Raw genomic sequence first — 22,707 nt, 5'->3', positions numbered from 1 at the left:
GAATAATGTATAATAGAGCCAATGCACATCATGTAAAAGTCCAGGTGTTTCAGACAAGGCTCCAGTTGTACCTTTAGCTTGTTAAATATACATGAACGTGTGGAGGGCTTCACATCAAATCAAATCAAATCACATTTTATTTGTCACGTGCAGAATACAACAGGTGTAAACCAACAATGCAGTTTAAAAAAATAAAAAAATAAAAAAGAATACCTATAAAACTAAATAAGAATAAGAAATAAAAGAGTGGTCTATATATTTAAAGAGCAGCAGTAAAATAGCATTAGGGAATAGCATTAAGCCTACGTACAGTAGCTCTCGGCCGGTGCTTCTCTCCTTCTGCTTCTCTGAAAGCTTTTAATTTTTTTTAAAATCGTTACATATTTTAGAGTTTTCAACAGTGCACATCTGTGGCGCTAAGGAGCACAAATCCTGGTATTGTTGGTATTGCCTGGGATAAAACCTTCTGTATGAGTCAAACATAATAACCTTAAACCCCTTTCCGTGTGTTTACACAAACACAGAGCTGGAAACAGGGCTTACACCGTGAGCATTCAGGACTCAAGACATTGTATTTATCTGCACTGTGGTGGCAATCGCATTGAATTTCAGGTTGACTACGCACATGAATACAACTACTAATCCTGTTGTATTACCGTATTGATATCCTTAGTCTTCCACCACTATGTGCCAAAATAATCAATGGGATACGCTTATGACTAACACACCTGACTCGTACCATAATCATATCCACAAAGTTCTATAAAAACTATTCCGAGCAGACGCAATTTAAACTAAGGCTTTCATTTTTGACTTGACGCATTAACGTTTATTGGGTAGGCCCCTAGCGTCCTCCAAATTTTTTATTTCACACAGCTTTCATTTCACCAGATGAAAGATGGCGCTGACTTTTTGGGGGGAGAGACACTGTATGTGGCCCAGCTAGTGCTAATGACTACTCTGTAATCTCGGTACTCACTCTTTGTCAGACTCTAACCATGTTTGGAGCTCTGCTCTGATGACTAATAGCTGCTGAAGCTGGATTCATTAAAGTGACCGATGGCAGTTTGCCACCATGTGTTTGACACCACTCACTCAATATGGAAAGCTTATGTACAGTAATGCTATCAAACACATGACATGGCACAAGATCAGTGAGTAACGTTTATGATAATTGCCCATGTATATTTGCTCCCTGGTGGTGCAGCGGTCTAAGGCACTGCATCTCAGGGATAGAGGCATCACTACATACCCTGGTTTGATTCCAGACTGTATCACAACCGGACGTGATTGGGAGTCCCATAGGGCAGTGCACAATTGGCCCAGCGGTTAAGGGGTTGGCCGGGGTAGCCCATCATTTTAAATAAGAATTTATTCCTAGGTAAATAAAGGTTCAAAAAAACTAAAACATTTACAGGCTAGCCAGTTGCTCAATGACATTGTGAAGCCCTGTGGGTAATTGTTTGGAGCTGTCTATGATTGCCATATTTTACTGAGTTACAGTTCATATAAGGAAATCATATGACTGTGAATACAGATATGCATATGTTGGTCACAGATACATATAAAAGTAGGGGTGTGGAAAACCAGTCACTATCTGATGTGAACACCATTTGCCTCAAGCAGCGCAACACATTTATTTCGCAAAGAGTTGATCCATTCATAAAGAGCCATTCATAAAATGGAATTGTGTTCGTTTTCCATAGCTTATGCCTGCCCATACCATAACACCACTGCCACCATGGGGCACTCTGTTCACAACATTGACATCAGCAAACCATTCGCCCACACAAAGCCATACACGCTGTCTGCCATCTGCCCGGTACAGTTGAAGCCAGGATTCATCTGTGAAGTGCACACTTCTCCAAAGTGCCAGTGGCCAACAAAAGGGAGCATTTGCCCACTGAAATTGGCTATGATGCCAAACTACAGTCAGGTCAAGACCCTAGTGAGGAAGACGAGCATGCAGATGAGCTTCCCTGAGACGGTTTCTGACAGTTTGTGCAGAAATTGTTTGGTTGTGCAAACCCACAGTTTCATCAGCTGTCCGGGTGGCTGGTCTCAGACAATTCCACAGGTGAAGAAGCCAGATGTGGAGGTCCTGGGCTGGCGTGGTTACACGTGGTCTAAAACGACGTTGGAGGTGGCTTATGGTAGAGAGATTAACATTCAATTATCTGGCAACAGCTCTGGTGGACATTCCTGCAGTCAGCATGCCAATTACATGCACCCTCAAAACTTGAGAGATCTTTGGCATTGTGTTGTGTGACAAAACTGCACATTTCAGTATGGCCTTTTATTGTACCCAGCACAAGGTGCACCTGTGTAATGATCATGTTTAATCAGCTTCTTGATATGCCACACCTGTCAGGTGGATGGATTATCTTGGCAAAGAAGAAATGGTCACTAACAGAGATGTAAATAAATGTATGCACAACACTTGCGAGAAATAAGCTTTTTGTGTGTATGGAACATTTCTGGGATCTTTAATTTCAGCTCATGAAACATGGGACCAACATTTTACATATTGCATTTATATTTTTGTTCAGTGTATATTTAGAGCTCTATTTTAACTAACCTAACACAATGGTAAATCTAAATGCAGGCGGTAGCACTATAGGTTCAGGGGTGTGTCAGAAATATTTGTAATATTTTCACTATTACAATTATCCGCACACTTGCTGGTGTTGGTGCGAAAGGGCTGGGTTTTGATGAATTAACAAGTTGTGGGTGTGTCGAGGCTTGGTCCATGGCGAAATATATGGCTGCTTTAGGTTGTGTATTTACTGTCTTTTATGCATTGCCTTTGATTCAATTCCAATTTCAATGTTAGTCCGTAATAGTTTATCAAATGGCTTACAGAAACAAAATAACAAAATATAGACCTATCCCATCTTCGCTAAATTTGCAGTCCACATTGTTCTAAGTAATTGCATGACTTCAATAGAATTCACACTGATACAGGGGCAAGGCCTACTGTAAATTGCATTATGGTTGAGCATGGACATGCCAAACATTGTCAATAAGCAAGATTAAATTCATTATTGATGAGGCCTAAAAAGAGAATGAATAATTCTATTCAAATTTGAAACAAAACTAAACAACAACTTGTTTTAAATAGGCTATGTCACACTTACAGGCATATTCTTTTCTCCCCGTGAGCATATAATATTAAAAGAACTCAGACTATGACGGATTTAAAGGACATCAAAAACAGTACCTGCATGGCTAAAATAATGTGGGCCTGCCTACAATTCATAGATAAAAAGGGAATGTTAGCTCACTGTTTCACTCCTCTCAAACTTCATATTTTAATCAAGTTTGGGGGATTAAGATTTATTTCCAAGAAGCCTCTTTACTGACAGTCTTTTTGATTACTTCCAGATTGCATTGGGTCAACAAAAAAGCCGCCATTGAGATGAGGGGAGGCTATGCTTGGTTGTATGTTTCTAAATACGAAGTATGCAGGCTTCAAGTCACATTAGGCTACTCTTTTTGTAAATGTTTTGTTTTATTTGTTTGTCTTTGTCTTTTTATTTCTATTTTCATTTTATTTTTTATTTTTATTAACAACAAATCAATACAAAAAGTACATGGGGTCATTAGGCTACTCTTGTTCCATAGGCTGTGTTTCCGCTGTAAAAATTCATGCCATAACCAACTGCGTTACCGCTAAAACCAGCTTTTAGCACTTCGGGTCATTTTTTTAAGACAGGTATGTAGCCAAACCTGGCGTTAGTGCAGGAAAATGTGAGTGCGCCAGTTTTTGCATGACGAACTGTGTTAGACACAAAGCACGGCCTTAACGCCATGTCAAATGGTGATGAATAATCTGTGAAGGAGAAGATTTGATGTGAAATGACCTCTCTCAAGAGCATTTCACTTTCCCTCTTACCCCCCCCTTCCGTTCTCTCTCCTTCCCTCCCTCCCAGTTGGTGCTTCCAGAGTATTCTATCCATGGGCTGTTCTGTATCATGTTCCTGTGTGCCCAGGAGTGGCTGACAGTAGGCCTCAACATCCCTCTGTTCTTCTACAACACATGGAGGTAACTATCGAAGCTAGACTAGTCTTTTCTTGTCTTTCTTTCATTTTGTATGATGCCATTCATTCAGTATGGTGCCCAGAAGATAAGCACTTATTTATGTATGTAGGTATTTTATTATGTATGTATTACATTATATCATGCATGTGTTATATTATGTATGTATTATATTATATGATGTATGTATTTAACGACTTGAGCATTTGTCATTTGACAGACAGGCTGTTAGTGACTTTGGTTATGATGCACTGAAATCTCACCTTGAAAATTGGTCACCTGGCAAGGCTTCCTCCCATGAATATGTTGTTTTCTCCCTTCTTTGGGCTTGTTGTTGTTTCGTTATTTGATGTGAATCACTTGCAGAACTCTGTGATTGTTTTGCTCAGCCAGTTAAAGTTACGCAGCAGCACTCACTGTTTCATTAATTGCAGACTCTGCCAGATGCCCAGTGGCTACATATGCTGTTTTCTCTACACATCTGAGGGGAGACAGGGAGAGGGGGGGGGGGAGAGAAAGAGAGGCACAGAGACAAAGATAGAGGGATGAAGAAATAAAGAGAGTGATACAGAGATATGGGGGAGGGTGACCCACAGCAGCTACAGATCTGTCCATTTCTGTTTTCCTTCCCAGTGAGCACAGCTGATGCCTGATGTCTTCAGCGCGTCCCCCTCCTCTCCTCACCATCAGCCCCCACTGGCTCTGCCTCTCTGCCAGCCTCTCCTCCCCACCTCCACATGCAGCAGGGGCTCAGTGACACACAGGATAGTAGAGAGGTTTAGATGTAGGTTTAGCAGCAGCAACACAGTGGAATGGAGCACCACTACCTGTGTAGCGGAGATAATGTACATACTGTACATGCCGATGTAAAGCAGTGGCTACATTTCTGAGAAAAACGTCTCAGTTTAAGGCCAATTCCAAAGCTTCATCAAAAGAGGAGGCTCATGGTTCTCACCCACTTCCATAGACTTACACAGTAATTATGAATACTTCCGGAGGACGTACTCCAACCTATCAGAGCTCTTGCAGCATGAACTGACATGTTGTCCACCCAATCAGAGAATGTATCTTGTACCGAAAGCATAACCTACAGCTAGCTAGCACTGCAGTGCATAAAATGTGGTGAGTAGCTGACTCAAGAGAGAGAAAAAAAATTGTTAAACAGTTTTGTACAAATTCATTTATTCCTAAATGAAGGGAGAGAAGTACAGAGAGAAAAACAGAGATTTTGTCTTTTTTTTCAGTTTCACTTACAGTACTTAGCTAGCAAATGCAGCTAGCTAGTTTAGCCTACTGAAACACCCTGCTCCAACAGCTATGACTATCCAACACAACACTGGAACTCTTCCAAGTCAAGGCAAGCGTTTGGTTTGACTAATTTATTGCCACCGGGGCCCGCCGGTGTAACTGCTTACTGTACACTGTAACGTTACTGCATGATTGTAGTGGGTTTACTAACGCGTTAGTTCTCTTAGCTATGCTGACTATTACGTTACTTTAGTTAATATGGTGACAACGATGTAGGCTGTGTGTAGCGGTTTGGCTTGGAAAGGTTTTGTCACCTGGTCACATACAGCTGATATGTTGTGCATTGAAGTCCACAAGTGAAGGGAAGAAGTGAAAGGAGGAGAGCGCATAACGAAGATGCAAGAAGGAATACAACAGGGCTGTGAAGGAATTCAACGGGGTGTATTCAATCTTTCCGATTCTGTTGAAAAACGTTTCACAAACAGAAGCAAACGGAACAAAACGGGGAACAGGTAAACATACCTGAATTTTTCCAATAGAAACTCTCGTTTGCAACTGTTGGACTAATGATTACACCCACTATCAGCTAGATGCAGGCAACAATGTGCAAGGTGGTATTGATTTCACTGTCTATCCATGTGTCACTGTCTGTCACATCAAATTTGTCTCTCGACCTGTGTGCACCTACGTTGTAAGCTTTCATTCATAGGCATGATGGGTATAGGCAAAATTTGAGTATCATGTAGTAGCCTAAACCTATGACTGTTACATTGAGCTGGGTCATTGGAATATGAATGACAGTCATCCAATATGATGTAATAGAAATAAGGCCATGCTCATGAAAAAAAAAATTGTCATCCCTAATCTGAAACGGCACTGACCGCCACTGTTCTAAATGGTACCAGATAGGGGTTATTAAGCTTGTAACCATAGCGTAACCCTTTTTTGGTGTTATTGAAGGTTCAATAAAGAACCACACTCATAAGGTTCTAAATGGAACCTGTATGTTGCTATAAAGAACCCTTTCTTAAGGTTCTATAAAGAACCATACCATTTTTTTTCTATTTAGCACCAAAAACAGTTCCACTATGTTTACAACCCTATTTGGGGCTATATAGAACAATTATTTATGGTTCTTTATATAACCTTTATGGAGAAGGGTTCAATAAATAACATTTCAAAATCTTAAAGGTTCTTTGTAGATTATTTTGAAGAACCACACAGGGTTTTTTTTATTCTGGTCAGCCGTATTATATTGTTAACATTCAATTATTATTATTGTGTTCATTGACAAGTTGAATCAAGTGAGCTTTCTCTGGAACAGCTGGGGGTCCCTGAGGAGAGATCCACTGATTGATTTAGTCAACTGTTCTCAATTGACACAAGGCCATACATGAGTCTTTCACAAGACACCGTCGCTGGCCATAGTCATATATCATTATCACTTGTAGACTTCGGTGCACAACACAACAGCTGTCTGTGACCAGGTGAAAAAAAAAAACTTCATACCATAACCGCTACACACAACCTACATCATTGCCACCATATTAGCTAACGTCATAGTCAACATAGCTACAAGAACTAACGTGTTAGTACACCCACAATCCAATCCATGTGTACAATCACACAGTAGTGTACAGCAAGCAGTTTAGCAGTTACACCGGAGGCCCCCAGTGGCAATACATTTCTAAAACCGAAAGCTTACCTTGAATTGGAGGTGTTGGCCACCTAGCTAACATACGTATCTTTTTGAGTCAGGATGTTGACCAGGCAAAATTAGCTAGCGTAAGTGAAAGTAAAAAAATACACTTTTTGAAAAAACTTTTTGAGCCAGCTACTCACCATATTTTATTCACGACAGTAATAGCTAGCTGTAGTTTATGATTTCAGTACTAGATTAATTCTCTAATCCTTTGATTGGATGGACAGCATGTCAGTTCATGCTGCAAGGAAGATGTCCCCCGGAAGTCGCCATAATTACTGTGTAAGTCTAAGGAAGGGGGGTAAGAACCATGGTTTTGTACAGGTTTTGTATTGAAGTCAATGTACCCAGATGAGAACAGAAGCTAGCTGTCCTCCGGGGTACACCATGGTGCTACCCTACAGAGGGCTGTTGAGACTACTGTAGATCTTTAGTGCAAAACAGTGTTTTAATCAGTTATTTGGTGATGCAAATATATTTTGTATAGTTCTATCTAAGAAGGATAACTCTGTAATGTTTCACAATTTTTATTTTATTAAATTCACTGAGTAGGATGGTCCTCACCTTTCTCCTCTGAGGAGCCTCACATGTAATATAGTATAATAAGTAACAGGATAACACAACACATTAGTGGAATGACACATTCATTCACTTTTGCGCAAAAAGAGCTGTATGCAAACCACACCCCAAAATATTGTAATGAGCTGCCTCCACAACATTTTAAAAGAGCAAATAAACATTTTGTGAACTGTAAAGAACCATTGAAGAGCTCAAAGGTTTATTTGGGTTATTATGGATCCCCATAGAACTATCACCCTTCCAAAAGAACCTTGAGGAATCTTCTTTTTGTGTGTGTGTACAGTAGAAGGGATCCCGATCTCTCTGTGTTTTGAGCTGAACACATCCTTTAGCACACATACGGTACAGACAGCTGCTCCCTATCCCCCACCATGGCCCCCTCACTGTCACAGAGAGGGATGTCTTTCTCTACAAACCTCCATGTGGGTCCCTCTCTCTGTGCCTGTAGCTCACGCTACCGCAGGTGCTGTGGAGCCCCACGATCAGGTGGAGTCAGTCAGTGTGTTGTAGAAATATAGGCCACCCCACAGCAATTAGTTATGGTGTGCTGTGAAATAGGGCACTACTGTCTCAGGTGGTGCTTGTCCTAACAGTAGAGGTACTATATGACGCAAATGTGTTAGTGGAGTGACTTACCAGGTGGTAGTAGTAAGAGTAGTAGTAGTGGGTTGAGATTCAGGTTCAGCTGGGTTTTTCAGGTGTTACAAGGTGCATGAGTAGAAATGGAATGGGCAGAATGGTTCTGATTTTGTATTATTTATTTTTGACTAACCTTTATTTTATCAGGTACATTAAACTGTCTGGCAAGACATTCTCTCACACATTCTCATTTACAGCAATCTTGTTCTACATGAATTTCAAAAGCCCTGTCACAATTTATTTAATAGTCTGTCTAGTACAAACGACTTATAAATCATTACTGAATAGTTTGTTAGTCATTAGCAAACTATTGGTAAATCATTATAAACCATGTGTTCATGTATCTATTAACATAATTAAATACATGTACAGTGCCTTGCAAAAGTATTCACCCCCTTGGTGTTTTTCCTATTTTTTTGCATTACAATCTGTAATTGAAATAGATTTGTATTTGAATTTCATGTGCTGGACATACACAAAATAGTCCAAATTGGTGAAGTGAAATGTAAAAAAATTACTTGTTTAAAAAAAAAGGAAAAGTGGTGGGTGGGTATGTATTCACCCCCTTTGCTATGAAGCCCCCAAATAAGACCTGGTGCAACCAATTACCGAGACGAAACATAATTAGTTAAATAAAGTCCACCTGTGTGCAATCTAAGTGTCACATGATCTGTCACATGATCTCAGCATATATACATCTGTTCTGAAAGGCCCCAGAGTCTGCAACGCCACTAACCAAGGGGCACCACCAAGCAAGTGGCACCATGAAGACCAAGGCGCTCTCCAAACAGGCCAGGGACAAAGTTGTGGAGAAGTACGGATCAGAAACTTTGAACATCTCACCGAGAACCATTAAATCCATTATTAAAAAATGGAAAGAATATGGCACCACAACAAACCTGCCACGGGAGGGCCGCCCACCAAAACTCACGAACCAGGCAAGGAGCTGGGCTTTACAGAAGAGTGGCCAGAAAATAAATTAAGCGAACATGTTTGGTGTTTGGTCAAAGGCATGTCGGAGACTCCCCAAACATATGAAAGAAGGTACTCTGGTCAGAGGAGACAAAAAATGAGCTTTTTGGCCATTAAGGAAAACACTATGTCTGGCACAAACCCAATACCTCTCATCACCCCATGAACAACATCCCCACAGTGAAGCATGGTGATACCAGCATCATGCTGTGGGGATGTTTTTCATCAGCAGGGACTGGGAAACTGGTCAGAATTGAAGGAATGATGGATGGCGCTAAATACAGGGAAATTCTTGAGGGAAACCTGTTTCAGTCTTCCAGAGATTTGAGACTGGGACAGAGGATCACCTTCCAGCAGGACAATGACTCTAAGCATACTGCTAAAGCAACAGTTGAGTGGTTTAAGGGGAAACATTTAAATGTCTTGGAATGGCCTAGTCAAAGCCCAGACCTCAATCCAATTGAGAATCTGTGGTATGACTTGATTGCTGTACACCAGTGGAACCCATCCAACTTGAAGGAGCTGGAGCAGTTTTGCCTTGAAGAATGGGCCAAAATCCGAGTGGCTACTGTGCCAAGCTTATAGAGACATACCCCAAGATACTTGCAACTGCAAAAGGTGGTTCTACAAAGTATTGACTTTGGGGGGGTGGGGGGTGAATAGTTACGTAGTTCTGTGAATAGTTACGCTCAAGTTTTCAGTTTTTTTGTCTTATTTGTTGTTTGTTTTACAATAGAAAATATTTAGGATCTTTCTTACATACAACATACAACACATGTTGTATAAATCAAATGATACAATCCCCCCCCAAAATCCCTTTTTTTCCCCAGTTTGTAAGGTACCAAAATAGGAAAAATGCCAAGTGGGGTGAATACTTTCGCAAGCCACTGTACCTACGTATATGCATAACCATGCATTATAATTCCTACAACCTTTAATCATGTACAACGTAATCATACGAATCATGAACAGTCAGATGTTTCATGTGTCCCCCTACTCATCCTCCATCTCTCCATTCTTCCTTTCATCCTCCCCTCCGTCCCTCCGTCTCTACGGGTCAACTACCCCTCGTGTGTCGTGTCCCTATTCGGTAGGTACTTCCACAGCCCCACAGACACTAAGGAGCTCCTCTACGACCCAGCATCGGTCATGAACGGGGACACACTCAAGTTCTGCCAAAAAGAGGCCTGGTGCAAGATGTCCTTCTTTGTCCTGTCTTTCTTCTACTATCTCTACTGGTGAGTGACGAAGGGCACTTTCCACTGTGTTGTTTGGTAATTGTTCACCTCAGTGACTATCAACTATACACAGTACATCTAGCCTAAGTAGAGTATAGTTGTTATTCCTCTTGTACATTTTTCCGATGTTTAGTACAGGCTTTTACATGCTTTTACAAGCATGATATGTGCATATTGTTTTTAATTGCTATGTATTATTACTGCACTGTTGGAGCTAGAAGCACAAGTATTTCGCTGCACCTGCGATAACATCTGCAAATCTGTGTACGCAACCAATAAACATTTATTTGATTTGATTTGACCAGGGATGGGGTCAATTCCATTTCGGTTTAGCCAATTCAGGTAGTGATTGGGTAATTTTCAATTCCCAAACTAAAACGCTTTAATAAAACATTTTCATAAACCCATTAATTTCATTGACTAAGTTGAAATGGAATGGACCCCACAGTCCCTGGAGTACTCGTGACCTCTCACCAGAAGCACAGAGTTTTTTTCAATTGACCAATCAGAAGTGTTGAATGTGACTCTCCTCCTCTCGCCTGTAGCGTGTACTGGACCGGACCTTCCCCTAGTAGTGAGTCTCTTCAGTGGGTTTGTCACCTCGTGATACTGACCCCCTCACTGCCCCACGGTGCCCTGCCCCCTGCATACACCACCATACCACCCTGTGAATCTTTCCCTCTCTCTCTTTCTCTCTCTCTCCCCTCCTTTCTCCCTCTCATTCTCTGTTTCTCCTCACTCAGCGATACTGTAACACTAATGGACACAGCCTTTTATGGAGAATGGGCCTCCTCAGGGAGATAACCTTTAACCCCTAACCTCTGACCTCCATTACTTCAGTCCCCCCTGACCTACTGGTGTTTGTTACAGTGGAGGTGGTCACTCTGGTGTAGTCCAATATGGAGTCCAATATAACAACTGACCTCCATTGTTTAACCTTGATGAGATGTGCATTTTCTCCTGATGTTTAACCCCTGCTATGGATGTTATGTAACGTAACTGTATATGAATGCTTCCCTCTTTGTCTAATAAGTACCACTCCTAACTTGTTCTCACCCACTTCTCCACTTGTCTTTGGCATGATCTCTAACCCTTCCTTGCACGCACACACACACACACACACACACACACACACACACACACACACACACACACACACACACACACTTACTGTACACACGCGCACACACACTATTGAAGCTATTGAGCATCAGCTGAATAATGCTCTCCCACTCACAGATTGATGGGAAATCAAAGATTGACTCTGGAGGCCTAATCCTCCCAATTACAATGGCCAGGTTTGCTTCGGTTCATTAGCCCAAAAGCCGTTTAAATATAATGGAATAGGAAATTACTACGTGGCTCTGATAAGCAAGCAGAGCTCCATATAAATGTTTATGACAAGCCCTCAGTGAGGAATATGTTATATTTGCCTGTGGAAGCCAAGCTACTGGGTGAATTGAAACAACCTCAATGACAGAGAGATGACAAGCTGACAGCAAGGACATATGTAGCATCTCTGTCTACCATGAATAGCAGTCTAAAGACGAAATGTGATGTCATTCACATCTTATGCCGTAATGTGATGTAATGATATAATGTTATGTTAATGCAGTGTCAAACTGAATGTATATTCCAAGTACAGGGCTTGAAGTTTTTTTTTACAGTACCAGTAAGTGGGAGATCCAGTAGCTAGAGAGTGTCTGTTCCACACATCTCCTCAGCTGTTGTTCAGCTTGTTGTCTTACTGTTTGGTGCAGTGTTGAAGACCAGATTTGGTCTTCATCAAGCGACCAGGTGATTAAACCAGTCTTTTTTCACCTAACAGCTGAGTAATAATGGAGATGTTTGTACGGTAGAATAGGCCCAGTGATCGTGTGATGAGCTACGATTTGTAGATACAGGCTACTAATTAATCTAGCTACAGCTCTGAGGGGTGATGGAGCCTGGGCATGATGGAGGTCATGATCTGTCTAAGCTGCCTCTGGGTCCCCAGCGTATGACACCTCCAGGCCACCATACGTATTGTGCGTCCATTATATTAGGAAACATGGATATTGATAACCCAGACAGACAGGTGAACTCAGGCTTCACCACAGCAGCAGGGATTAGTGTCTCACTGGCCAGAGGACACCAGAATGAATGCACATTTCTCAATTTGGGAGAAGCTAAGTGATCCTGATTAGTTAAAGCAGTACATAAGCTATTATGGTACAGTTAGCTAGGAAGCTGAATTATTTTAGAAGATGTTTATTTACCTAAGGCTAAGAACAAATGTTAAGCATTGGCATCTGGGAGATCTAGGCTTGTCTGAGCAGCTCACTAAATGTTTTTAGGCTAACATGACTAATAGTTTGTAAAGAACAAAACTCTAGGACTGTCCTTACTTTATTAAACCATCAAATCGTATAATTCATGAGCAGTGTTGTCCCCGCTAAGACATAGACATACCTCTTAGTTCGAGCCCAGTTCTCCAAATTAATATGAAATATTTCAATTTGGTTTATCGACAAGCTTAATCAAGCATAACTGCAGCGGCCTCACATCAATTTCTTGCGCTTATTTATTTGCTTGTGTTTTGAATAGGCAAAATGTTTATCCTTTGTAGTTGAGAAGGCTATATGCAGAACATTAAAGGGCTCTTTTAATTGCAACTTCAAATAAAGAAACACAAACAAATATCAGTGAATCTGGCAGGCACCCAGACATGGGTCATAAAAAAGACTGAACACACTACTTTACCACACATGGATTAATCAGTTGTTTCTGAAACGCTTTTAACATACACTTGAATGCTTATTAATTCCAGTGGATCAGTTTTAAATGGGATCATTTTTGGTACTGTTGATAGTTATTGTTTTTTGTTTTTACCGTTTGGTCCAATCATGTACTGTTGTCTCAGTCATTGATTTGTTATCTTGTGTTTTTCCCTCCTCTCTTGTCTTCCAGTATGGTCTACTCCTTGGTAACCTCATAACAGCAGAACTCTCAGTATTTGAGCCATCCTCCGGATATCAGAGACTGTTTTCTGGAATTCAAACTAGCTAGCACAAAAACCAACTTTTGCAGCAAAAAATAGCACTTTGGGTCACAACTTGTCTGTTTCGTCAGAAGGACAGTCGGTGGGTCTGGTCTGGGGGGAAGGGAAGGGAAGAATTTCAGCTCCAGTCCCCATTGTCTCCTCAATGTATGTAAAGGGACATTACTGTTTACAGTTCTCTATAGGTCAAAAGTCCTTTATGAGTCACAGTGACCACCATATCTACTTTTGTCTGTCACTGCCCGGCTAATGTCTGTACTTACAGCCTGTCCTGTCCTGGAGAAGTACAGTAGCATCACCACTACCGTAGTAGGTTACACAGTAGTGTTTGCACAGTTTGTCTCAGGCACAGCACATAGAAACACAGCACAGCACATTCGTGTTTGTCATCGGGACCAACAGGTCTTCTTCTTCACCCATCTGCCCTTAGAGTCTCACCGATAGTAGCTTCTTCTTCACTGGTGGGAAGGGGAGATGACACATCCTGTACAGAGACATGGTGAACCTTCTGTTCAGGGACAAGGAAACCGGGTCCGCGAATGTTGCATTTTTACCTGCTGCAATACAATACATGGCCTGTGTGTTTATATACATTACATACCTGTATGTGAATGGCTTTTGTGATGTGTGCATTTTGTGTATTCTTAACAAAATCATTTCTAATGGAAATATGATCTACGAAGAATCATAAACAAATGGAATATTGTGTGATTCTCTGTGGTTGTAGTGTTGTTATTTGGTAGAGAAATTAAAGCTTGTTTTTTAGAACTAGAAAAGCAGTAATTCTTTGCACAGTAGTGTAGGCCTATATCATTTTCTTGCCAAATATTTGCGATGTTTGGTTGTGTTTCAATACTCTATAGCCTACCCAAATGAGCAGAGGTATCACTGTTTCCATAATGGACCGAATGTGGTACTTATTCATTCACTTAAATTATTCATAGTCATTTAAAATGAATTGTTTCCCTTCACACTTTGTCCAAAATACTTTTCAGCAAATATAAGTGAATGGCATATCAGCCTCCACTGTAAGATGACTAATATATCAACTGAACGACACTGTTAATGTTCGAACTACCCCCTCTGTCATTACCATTAGCTAGCAGATGCTGCCAATAATGAAACGGTGTCTGAAAACAGCTATGGACTTCAGAGCTTTTGGCAATGCTGTTTCATTTGATTGTCTTTCAGAGAATTCATTGAGAATTCAATGCTGTCGGTTTGCCGCATAGTTCGTAATCATGCATCTTTGCGCAGACGTTTTGCATTAACCTTTACTCAAGGACAAGACAGGAATGCCCATATTGTTGTTTTCTTATTTAAGAGCATTTTGTATGTTTGCTGTGTATGTGTCAACCTAAGATGAATTTAAATAATTGTTTATGAAATAAAGTATGACTATTTTAAAATGTGACATCAGAGGCTTTCTCTTTTTGACATTTAATGTTTAAAAAAAAAAAATCCTGTCATGGTGTAGGTTTTTGAAATGGATAAAGGACTATAACCTATATCTGCACACATGCATTTGTTGTTTCCTAATCTCAGCACCTAGAACTAAATATATCACCAGAGACTAGTTGTTTCTTGATAACGATATTTGATGCAGTGACACTGTCAGAGTCCTACAGTCCCACATCTCTTGTCATCTCCTGCTGTATCCTGTCCACCTGTCTGGCATCTGTATCAGTTCCTTAATGTGGTTACGAAAAGGTAGGATTCTTTGTTCTTCTGATTTGTGTGAAGAGCAAAGGAAGCTGTGATTCCTGCTGTTGTCATTTGCAGTCCTTACCTGTGTGATTATACAACTGTGTGTGTGTGCATGTGCGTGTGTGTGCATGTGTTTTCATGCATGCTTTCTGAACTGTGCCCATGTCGACAATGCGACGTGAGGGCGGCAACAGATCGGTGACAGCCTGTCCTCCCACAATACACCTGGGCACTCTCCAGATCACTACCACATGCCTCATAATTAAACTGCACTCAGACTGCCGTTACCCTCGACGTTCCTCTCCCTCCCCCTGCATTCCCCCCTCGCTTCCTCTCTGCTCCCCTTGGCAGCATCTGACGTTCCTCTCCCTCCCCCTGCATTCCCCCCTCACTTCCTCTCTGCTCCCCTTGGCAGCATCTGACGTTCCTCTCCTCTCCCTCCCCTGCATTCCCCCTCACTTCCTCTCTGCTCCCCTAGGCAGCATCTGACGTTCCTCTCCCTCCCCCTGCATTCCCCCTCGCTTCCTCTCTGCTCCCCTTGGCAGCATCTGATGCTCCTCTCCTCTCCCTCCCCTGCATTCCCCCTTGCTTCCTCTCTGCTCCCCTTGGCAGCATCTGACGTTCCTCTCCTCTCCCTCCCCCTGCATTCCCCCTCGCTTCCTCTCTGCTCCCCTTGGCAGCATCTGACGCTCCTCTCCCTCCCCCTGCATTCCCCCTCGCTTCCTCTCTGTTCCCCTTGGCAGCATCTGACGCTCCTCTCCTCTCCCTCCCCTGCATTCCCCCTCGCTTCCTCTCTGTTCCCCTTGGCAGCATCTGACGCTCCTCTCCTCTCCCTCCCCTGCATTCCCCCTCGCTTCCTCTCTGCTCCCCTTGGCAGCATCTGACGCTCCTCTCCTCTCCCTCCCCTGCATTCCCCCTCGCTTCCTCTCTGTTCCCCTTGGCAGCATCTGACGCTCCTCTCCCTCCCCCTGCATTCCCCCTCGCTTCCTCTCTGCTCCCCTTGGCAGCATCTGACGCTCCTCTCCTCTCCCTCCCCTGCATTCCCCCTCGCTTCTTCTCTGCTCCCCTTGGCAGCATCTGACGCTCCTCTCCTCTCCCTCCCCCTGCATTCCCCCTCGCTTCCTCTATGCTCCCCTTGGCAGCATCTGACGTTCCTCTCCCTCCCCTGCATTCCCCCTCGCTTCCTCTCTGCTCCCCTTGGCAGCATCTGACGTTCCTCTCCTCTCCCTCCCCCTGCATTCCCCCCTCGCTTCCTCTCTGCTCCCCTTGGCAGCATCTGACGCTCCTCACTTATTGCCGTGAAATGGCATTCAGCTCATGTTGAACGCCTCTGGCACTCAATCTCAAACTCACTTAACTGATTCTGTGCTCCCACTCCAAAGACGCCCCTTACCCAACTACAGACGGCTGTGTTGTACAGTAGATGTGCTGTACTGCATGTGCTAAGAGGCTCCGTACAGGACATCTCTTTTTGATCTTTTCATTTTAGAGAGTAATCAGGTGACTGAGATGTTAATATGTCATATCTTGCTAGGCTGTAACGTCTCACCTCCTCCCTAAAAGTGAGTGACAGATTCCCGATCCCAGCTTTCTACCTACAGAGCCAGTCTGACCTGAAAATACCCCCTACATCTAAAGCCACCTGCCTGTTCCTGCCTGTTCCTTCCACTCCCTCTAACCCTGGATCTGAACACATATGACACCCTGTGCTGTATCTCCCGTCATAACTCACCCGCGGTCCAGATCAGTCTGTCTCGTACTGTCCACTCCACTGGCTTTTGTTTACATGGGATACCAGACACAGTAGATGGGAGTCTGAAACAGTGTTATAAGTTATAACACTATGTATTTTTCAGAAGGAGTTTAAATAGATAAATAATTGAAATGCTAAAATAACTCTTGGCCTCAGCTGTAGATCAAAACGCAAATCTGAATGTGACATTAAAAGGGCATATAGAGTGCAATCGGAAAGTATTCAGACCCTTGACTTTTTCCATTTTGTTACATTACAGCCTCATTACAGACCCTTTTTTCCTCATCAATCTACACACAATAACCCATAATGACGAAGCACGAATGACGAAGCAAAAACAGATTTTTTGAAAATGTTCCAGGTTTATTACAAAAAAACAACAGAAATATCACAAAAATATTCAGACCCTTTACTCGGTACTTTGTTGAAGCACCTTTGGCATCTATTACAGCCTTGAGTCTTCTTGGGTATGACGCTACAAACTTGGCACACCTCAAGCTCTGTCAGGTTGGATGGGGAGCGTCGCTGCACAGCTATTTTCAGGTCTCCTGCTTTGTGTTGGTTGTTTGCTTCGGGTCGTTGTCCAGTTGGAAGGTGAACCTTCACCCCAGTCTGAGGTCCTGAGCGTGCTGAAGAAGGTTTTCATCAAGGATCTCTCTGTACTTTGCTCCGTTCATCTTTGCCTCGATCCTGACTAGTCTCCCAGTCCCTGCCGCTGAAAAACATCCCCACAGCATGATGATGACACCACCATGCTTCACCCTAGGGATGGTGTCAGGTTACCTCCAGACGTGACACTTGGCATTCAGGTCAAAGAGTTCAATCTTGGTTTCATCAGGCCAGAGAATCTTGTTTTTCATGGTCTGAGAATCTTTAGGTGCCTTTTGGCAAACTCCAAGCAGGATGTCATGTGCCTTTCACTGAGGAGTGGCTTCCGTCTGGCCACTCTACCATAAAGGCCTGATTGGTGGAGTGCTGCAGAGATGGTTGTCCTTCTGGAAGATTCTCCCATCTCCACAGAGGAACTCGGGAGCTCTGTCAGAGTGACCATCTGGTTCTTGGTCACCTCCCTGACCAAGGCCCATCTCCCCCGATTGCTCAGTTTGGCCGGGCGGCCAGCTCTATGAAGAGTCTTGGTGGTTCCAAACTTTTAAGAATGATTGAGGCCAAGATTGATCAAAGACAAAGTGTTCTGGGGGACCTTCAATGCTGCAGACATTTTTTGTGACCCTTCCCCAGATCTGTGCCTCAACACAATCCTGTCTCGGAGCTCTACGGACAATTCCTTCGACCTCATGGCTTGGTTTTTGCTCTGACATGCACTGTCAACTGTGGGACCTTATATAAACAGGTGTGTGCCTTTCCAAATCATGTCCAATCAATTGAATGTACCACAGGTGGACTACAATCAAGTTGTAGAAACATCTCAAGGATGATCAATGGAAACAGGATGCACCTGAACTCAATTTCGAGTCTCATAGCAAAGGGTCTGAATACTTATGTAAATAAGGTATTTCTGTTTTTTTATGTTTTATACATTTTCAAAAATGTCTAAACCTGATTTGCCTTGTCATTGTGGGGTATTGTATGTAGATTGATGAGGAAAAACAATTATTTAATCCATTTTAGAATAAGGCTGTAAAGTAACAAAATGTGGAAAAAGTCAAGGGGTCTGAATGCTTTCCGAATGCATTGTAAATCAGCAGTAACCAGGCATACAGTATTTGCTATTTGGATAAACTTGACATTTTCAAGAAAGTTTCAGAAATTGTCTTGTCAGAGGTTATACAATAAAGTGATTGTTAGTTTTAGGGAGAGCTGTAAAAATCACATATAAAACCTGTCAGATTACAGAATCATCCCATAATAACAAGTAATTGTTTCGTTGCCTCTTTAAATGATCCTCATCACACCAAAGATTATATTCATGTCCAACTAAGACTCCTGATGCTTCAAATCAACCTCTGAATGCTCTGAGAGTTAGCATTCTAGTAACATCTTATTGCCTTCAGGTAAAATAGCCTACAGAGTTGGGATGCAGAGACAAAAAAAGCTGGATTAATTAAGAAATAATGAGAGACTTATCATTAATCACTTTACAACACTATCTGGCTCAGTGTTCAGGATTAGCTAAATGGCCCAAATGTTTTTCGCTCCTTGACTGAGATCTCTCTTTAGACAGTAGTTTCTGCCAGCATTAATGATGAAGTCAACTAGGTCAAGTTAAAGTACAGTCTCTCTTTTCAGTAATTAGCAGAGTGAGTGTCTGCCCGTGACACCCTGCAGGCCTGTCTCTAAGGGGTTTCCTGAAGCACACAGTGATGTATGGCTCATTAGTCAGTGGTGAAGTAAGCAGACTCTTAAAAATACTACTTGAAGGTACCTGACTGCTCCAGGCTTTCACTGTTGGGTTTGTCGGAGATACAAACACAGAGGTCATTAATATACTGTACGTTGAACCACATTAGTGCCTTTTCTGTGTGTAGGTTGAGCATTTCATGAACCCAAAAAGGAGAATATTGTTCTAATGCGCTAGGCTAGACCTATATCAGAGTCATGGTCAGACAGTTAGACAGTTCGCTAAAGCCCATCCAAACAGATCTGGAACCAGGATAAGAGGGCAGTGAGTTTGGTTTCCTTCCACTGTGGATTGACTGGTGTGAATCAGATCCAGTCCACAGCCCACCAGGCCCAGTAAACGCACAGTGCAGAGAGCAGAGATCCTATTCAATGAATATGTAATTCTATGTCGCTGAGAGACAAACACGATGGCATCAGATTAAATACACAGCTTATGACTCCGTCTGCACCAAATATCTCCCCATTTACTTCCCACCACCTACATAGAACAAACTGCTGTCTAGAATATCCCACTGCCTTTCCCATTGTGCTCAGTGTGCTCAGTCATTGGCTGCTACGCTAACCTAACTAGAATAGGTGACCCACTCCCTTTTGTCGGCCCGCGAATCAAAATCGTAGTTTATTGTTGAGAGTTAGACTAGTAGAATACAGTTTTTCTCTTGTTCTGTCAGTCACTCAATTAGCCCATATCAGCTAACATATCATTTTTGGGGTAAGTTAATCTAGCGGCCAGCTTTCTAAACTTATAGTAATCATGGTTGAATTACCGACCGGGGGGCACCCACTCAGATATTTATGTTAAAAACAGAACATTTTTCTCTCCACCCCATGGCAAAATGTGTCAAATTGCATGAAATGAGTTATATAATTGCGAAATCTTCTCTCTGCCCCATGGCAAATGTGTAGAATGTCAGAAAACTTGCTTTAAAACTGCAACATGTTCTCTACGCCCATATGGCTCTCCGCAGTCGAGAGAGGGCCCGTTCAAATATGTTGCTCGCAAAAAGCACACCACTGATATCACACATCACACTCTCTCTCTGTCTCACACACACACACACACACACATATATATATATTCACAGCTTCTCTCAGCGGGAGCACAGTGGGTCAAAAGCCACTCCTTTCCAAGAAGATGCCAATTCTCATTGTTCCTGACCTTTCCTGATAACCTGTTCTGCTGAGGATCCTAATAAAATATGAATTCTTCTAAGGAAAGCAGCAACTCTAAAACAAGACACGGGCTCATAACTGTGGACCTCTGTCGGGTTGTTCTCGGCTTGTATTCAGATTGACTACAGCATGATACCACTTGTTCATTGTCTGCGGCATGGCTCACCATGTCTGTGTTCACTTGCTTTTCTATGTCCTTATCTCCCACCTGTTCTAATGCATGCTCTCTCTCTCTGTGTGTGTGTCGGGGTATGGATGTGAGTACGCATCCTCATGATGATTTCAAAGTTGCCCTTCCCTGATCTAGACAAAAGGTCAGAAGACAGGCGAGCTATGCCATAAACACACACACACACAAACACACACAGACACACAAACACGCAGAGGTGGGCTGTTTTTAGGAAAGACTAGATTCGTGACTGTCTGATGATTGCGGTATAGAACTATCTATAATCATTGGATATACTGGATATACTAATTTTAACAGAACTACTTGTAAATGTTCTGCTCTTCACCAGAGCAGATATCCTCTATTGATCCTTATCATAGCAAGCTTTGGGCCGTGGATGATCAACACTATGTGATATTGCTGCTGAGGTTTGATATAGATCTGAGAGTGGATATGCTGAAAAATAAGTTGTGGGAAAGGCACTTTCTTGCTCCTTACGCCTTTTGACTTCAATGGAAATTAGTGATGGTAACTGAGATGTTTGTATGGCCAGCAGAAGTCTAGATTTGCATCCATCAGAGCAGAGGCATATCTTGGTGACACGTAGGCTGATTCAGTGTGTGCGTGTGTGTGCGTCTGCGCATGCCAGTGTGCTCGTGCGTGCGTGCGTGCGTGCGTGGGTGTGTGTCCACGTGTGTGTGTGTGTGTGTGTGTGTGTGTGTGTGTGTGTGTGTGTGTGTGTGTGTGCGTATGCCAGTGTGCGTGTGCCAGTGTGCGTGTGCGTGCGTGTGGGGTGTGTGTGTGTGTGTGTGTGTGTGTGTGTGTCCTGCGGCTTGCTGAGACACAGATGCTGGGCTCTCAGTCAGAGTGCTAATTAGCACCGATCTGTTTCTCCTCGGCACTGAAATGACCTTCATCACTGTTCCCTCAATCAGTGCTACTGTATACACTGGAGTTTACACAAACACACACACACACACAAACACCATAATGCTGTGCATAGAAAGCACACCGCTAATATCACACACACACACACACACACAACACACACACACACACACACACACACACACGCACAGCTTCTCTCAGCAGGAGCACAGTGGGTCATACGCCACTCCTTTCCAAGAAGATGCCAATTCTCATTGTTCCTGACCTTTCCTGATAACCTGTTCTGGATCCTAATAAAATACTAAAACTTCTAAGAAAAGCAGCACCTCTGAAATAAGACACTGGCTCATAACTGTGGACCTCCTGTCGGGTTGTTCTCGGCTTGTATTCATATTAACTACAGCATGATACCATTTGTTCACCGTCTGTGGAATGGCTCACCATGTCTGTGCTCGCTTGCTTTTCTATATCCTTATCTCCGACCTGTTCTAACGCATGCTCTCTTTCTCTCCCCCTCTCTCTCTCTCTCTTTCTATCTCTCGCTCTCTATCTCACACACACAATGTACTACTCAGCCCTACAAGTCCACGGACACAGAAATGTATGTTAGTGGTCTTTCCACACGCACCACGGCTCTCCGGTGTTATGTCATAACATGCATTCCCCTTCAGTATCTCTACGTGGCCTATATGTGGGGTTCCCACAGTGATGATGAATGTGATAGCTGTCGTGTATCAGGCTGTATTTCTGTGGAACAGGGCTAGCCTGTGTCTGGTAGCCCATGGCTGTCCCTCTACATCAGGTATGTCAGCATGCCCACAGCCTGGACCCTACCACTGCCACTGAAGGCTGGCCAACACAGGGCTCCAGCACAGCCATGGAGTTACACACACATAGAGTAGAGAGGCACACACCCACATACACACCCACATACTGCACACATACTCGGCCCCCCTGATGTTAACCATACAATAACCTCACACACACACACACACACACACACACACACACACACACACACACACACATTTATATGTTAAACACACACAAACACACTCAGACACCGTATACACATACTCAGTCTCTCATGTACACACACACACACATACACTCACCATACAGAGAAACTAACACACACTTTCTGCACGCAATACACTCAAACACACCACACACTGTGTACTGGGGGAGCCAATGCGAGG

General features: G+C 42.9%; 1 protein-coding gene across 2 annotated transcripts in view; it reads left to right on the top strand.

The window, feature by feature from the left end:
* Positions 1 to 14,871, top strand: part of cnih3 (cornichon family AMPA receptor auxiliary protein 3) — a 44,362-nt gene extending 29,491 nt beyond the window's left edge. Inside the window, exons 4-7 of one of the 2 annotated variants that reach the window (XM_029631470.2) lie at positions 3,933 to 4,045; positions 10,274 to 10,417; positions 10,963 to 10,991; positions 13,367 to 14,871. In XM_029631470.2, the coding sequence (XP_029487330.1) occupies positions 3,933 to 4,045; positions 10,274 to 10,417; positions 10,963 to 10,991; positions 13,367 to 13,386 (306 nt within the window). In that variant the 3' untranslated portion in view covers positions 13,387 to 14,871. The remainder of the gene's footprint in view (positions 1 to 3,932; positions 4,046 to 10,273; positions 10,418 to 10,962; positions 10,992 to 13,366) is intronic. The other variant, XM_029631471.2, reaches the window with a different exon arrangement.
* Positions 14,872 to 22,707: the final 7,836 nt, after the last annotated feature.

The sequence above is a fragment of the Oncorhynchus nerka genome, linkage group LG24 (assembly GCF_034236695.1).
Source record: "Oncorhynchus nerka isolate Pitt River linkage group LG24, Oner_Uvic_2.0, whole genome shotgun sequence".
Classification (NCBI taxonomy): domain Eukaryota; kingdom Metazoa; phylum Chordata; class Actinopteri; order Salmoniformes; family Salmonidae; genus Oncorhynchus; species Oncorhynchus nerka.
This window is presented reverse-complemented; position numbering and strand designations above follow the sequence as displayed.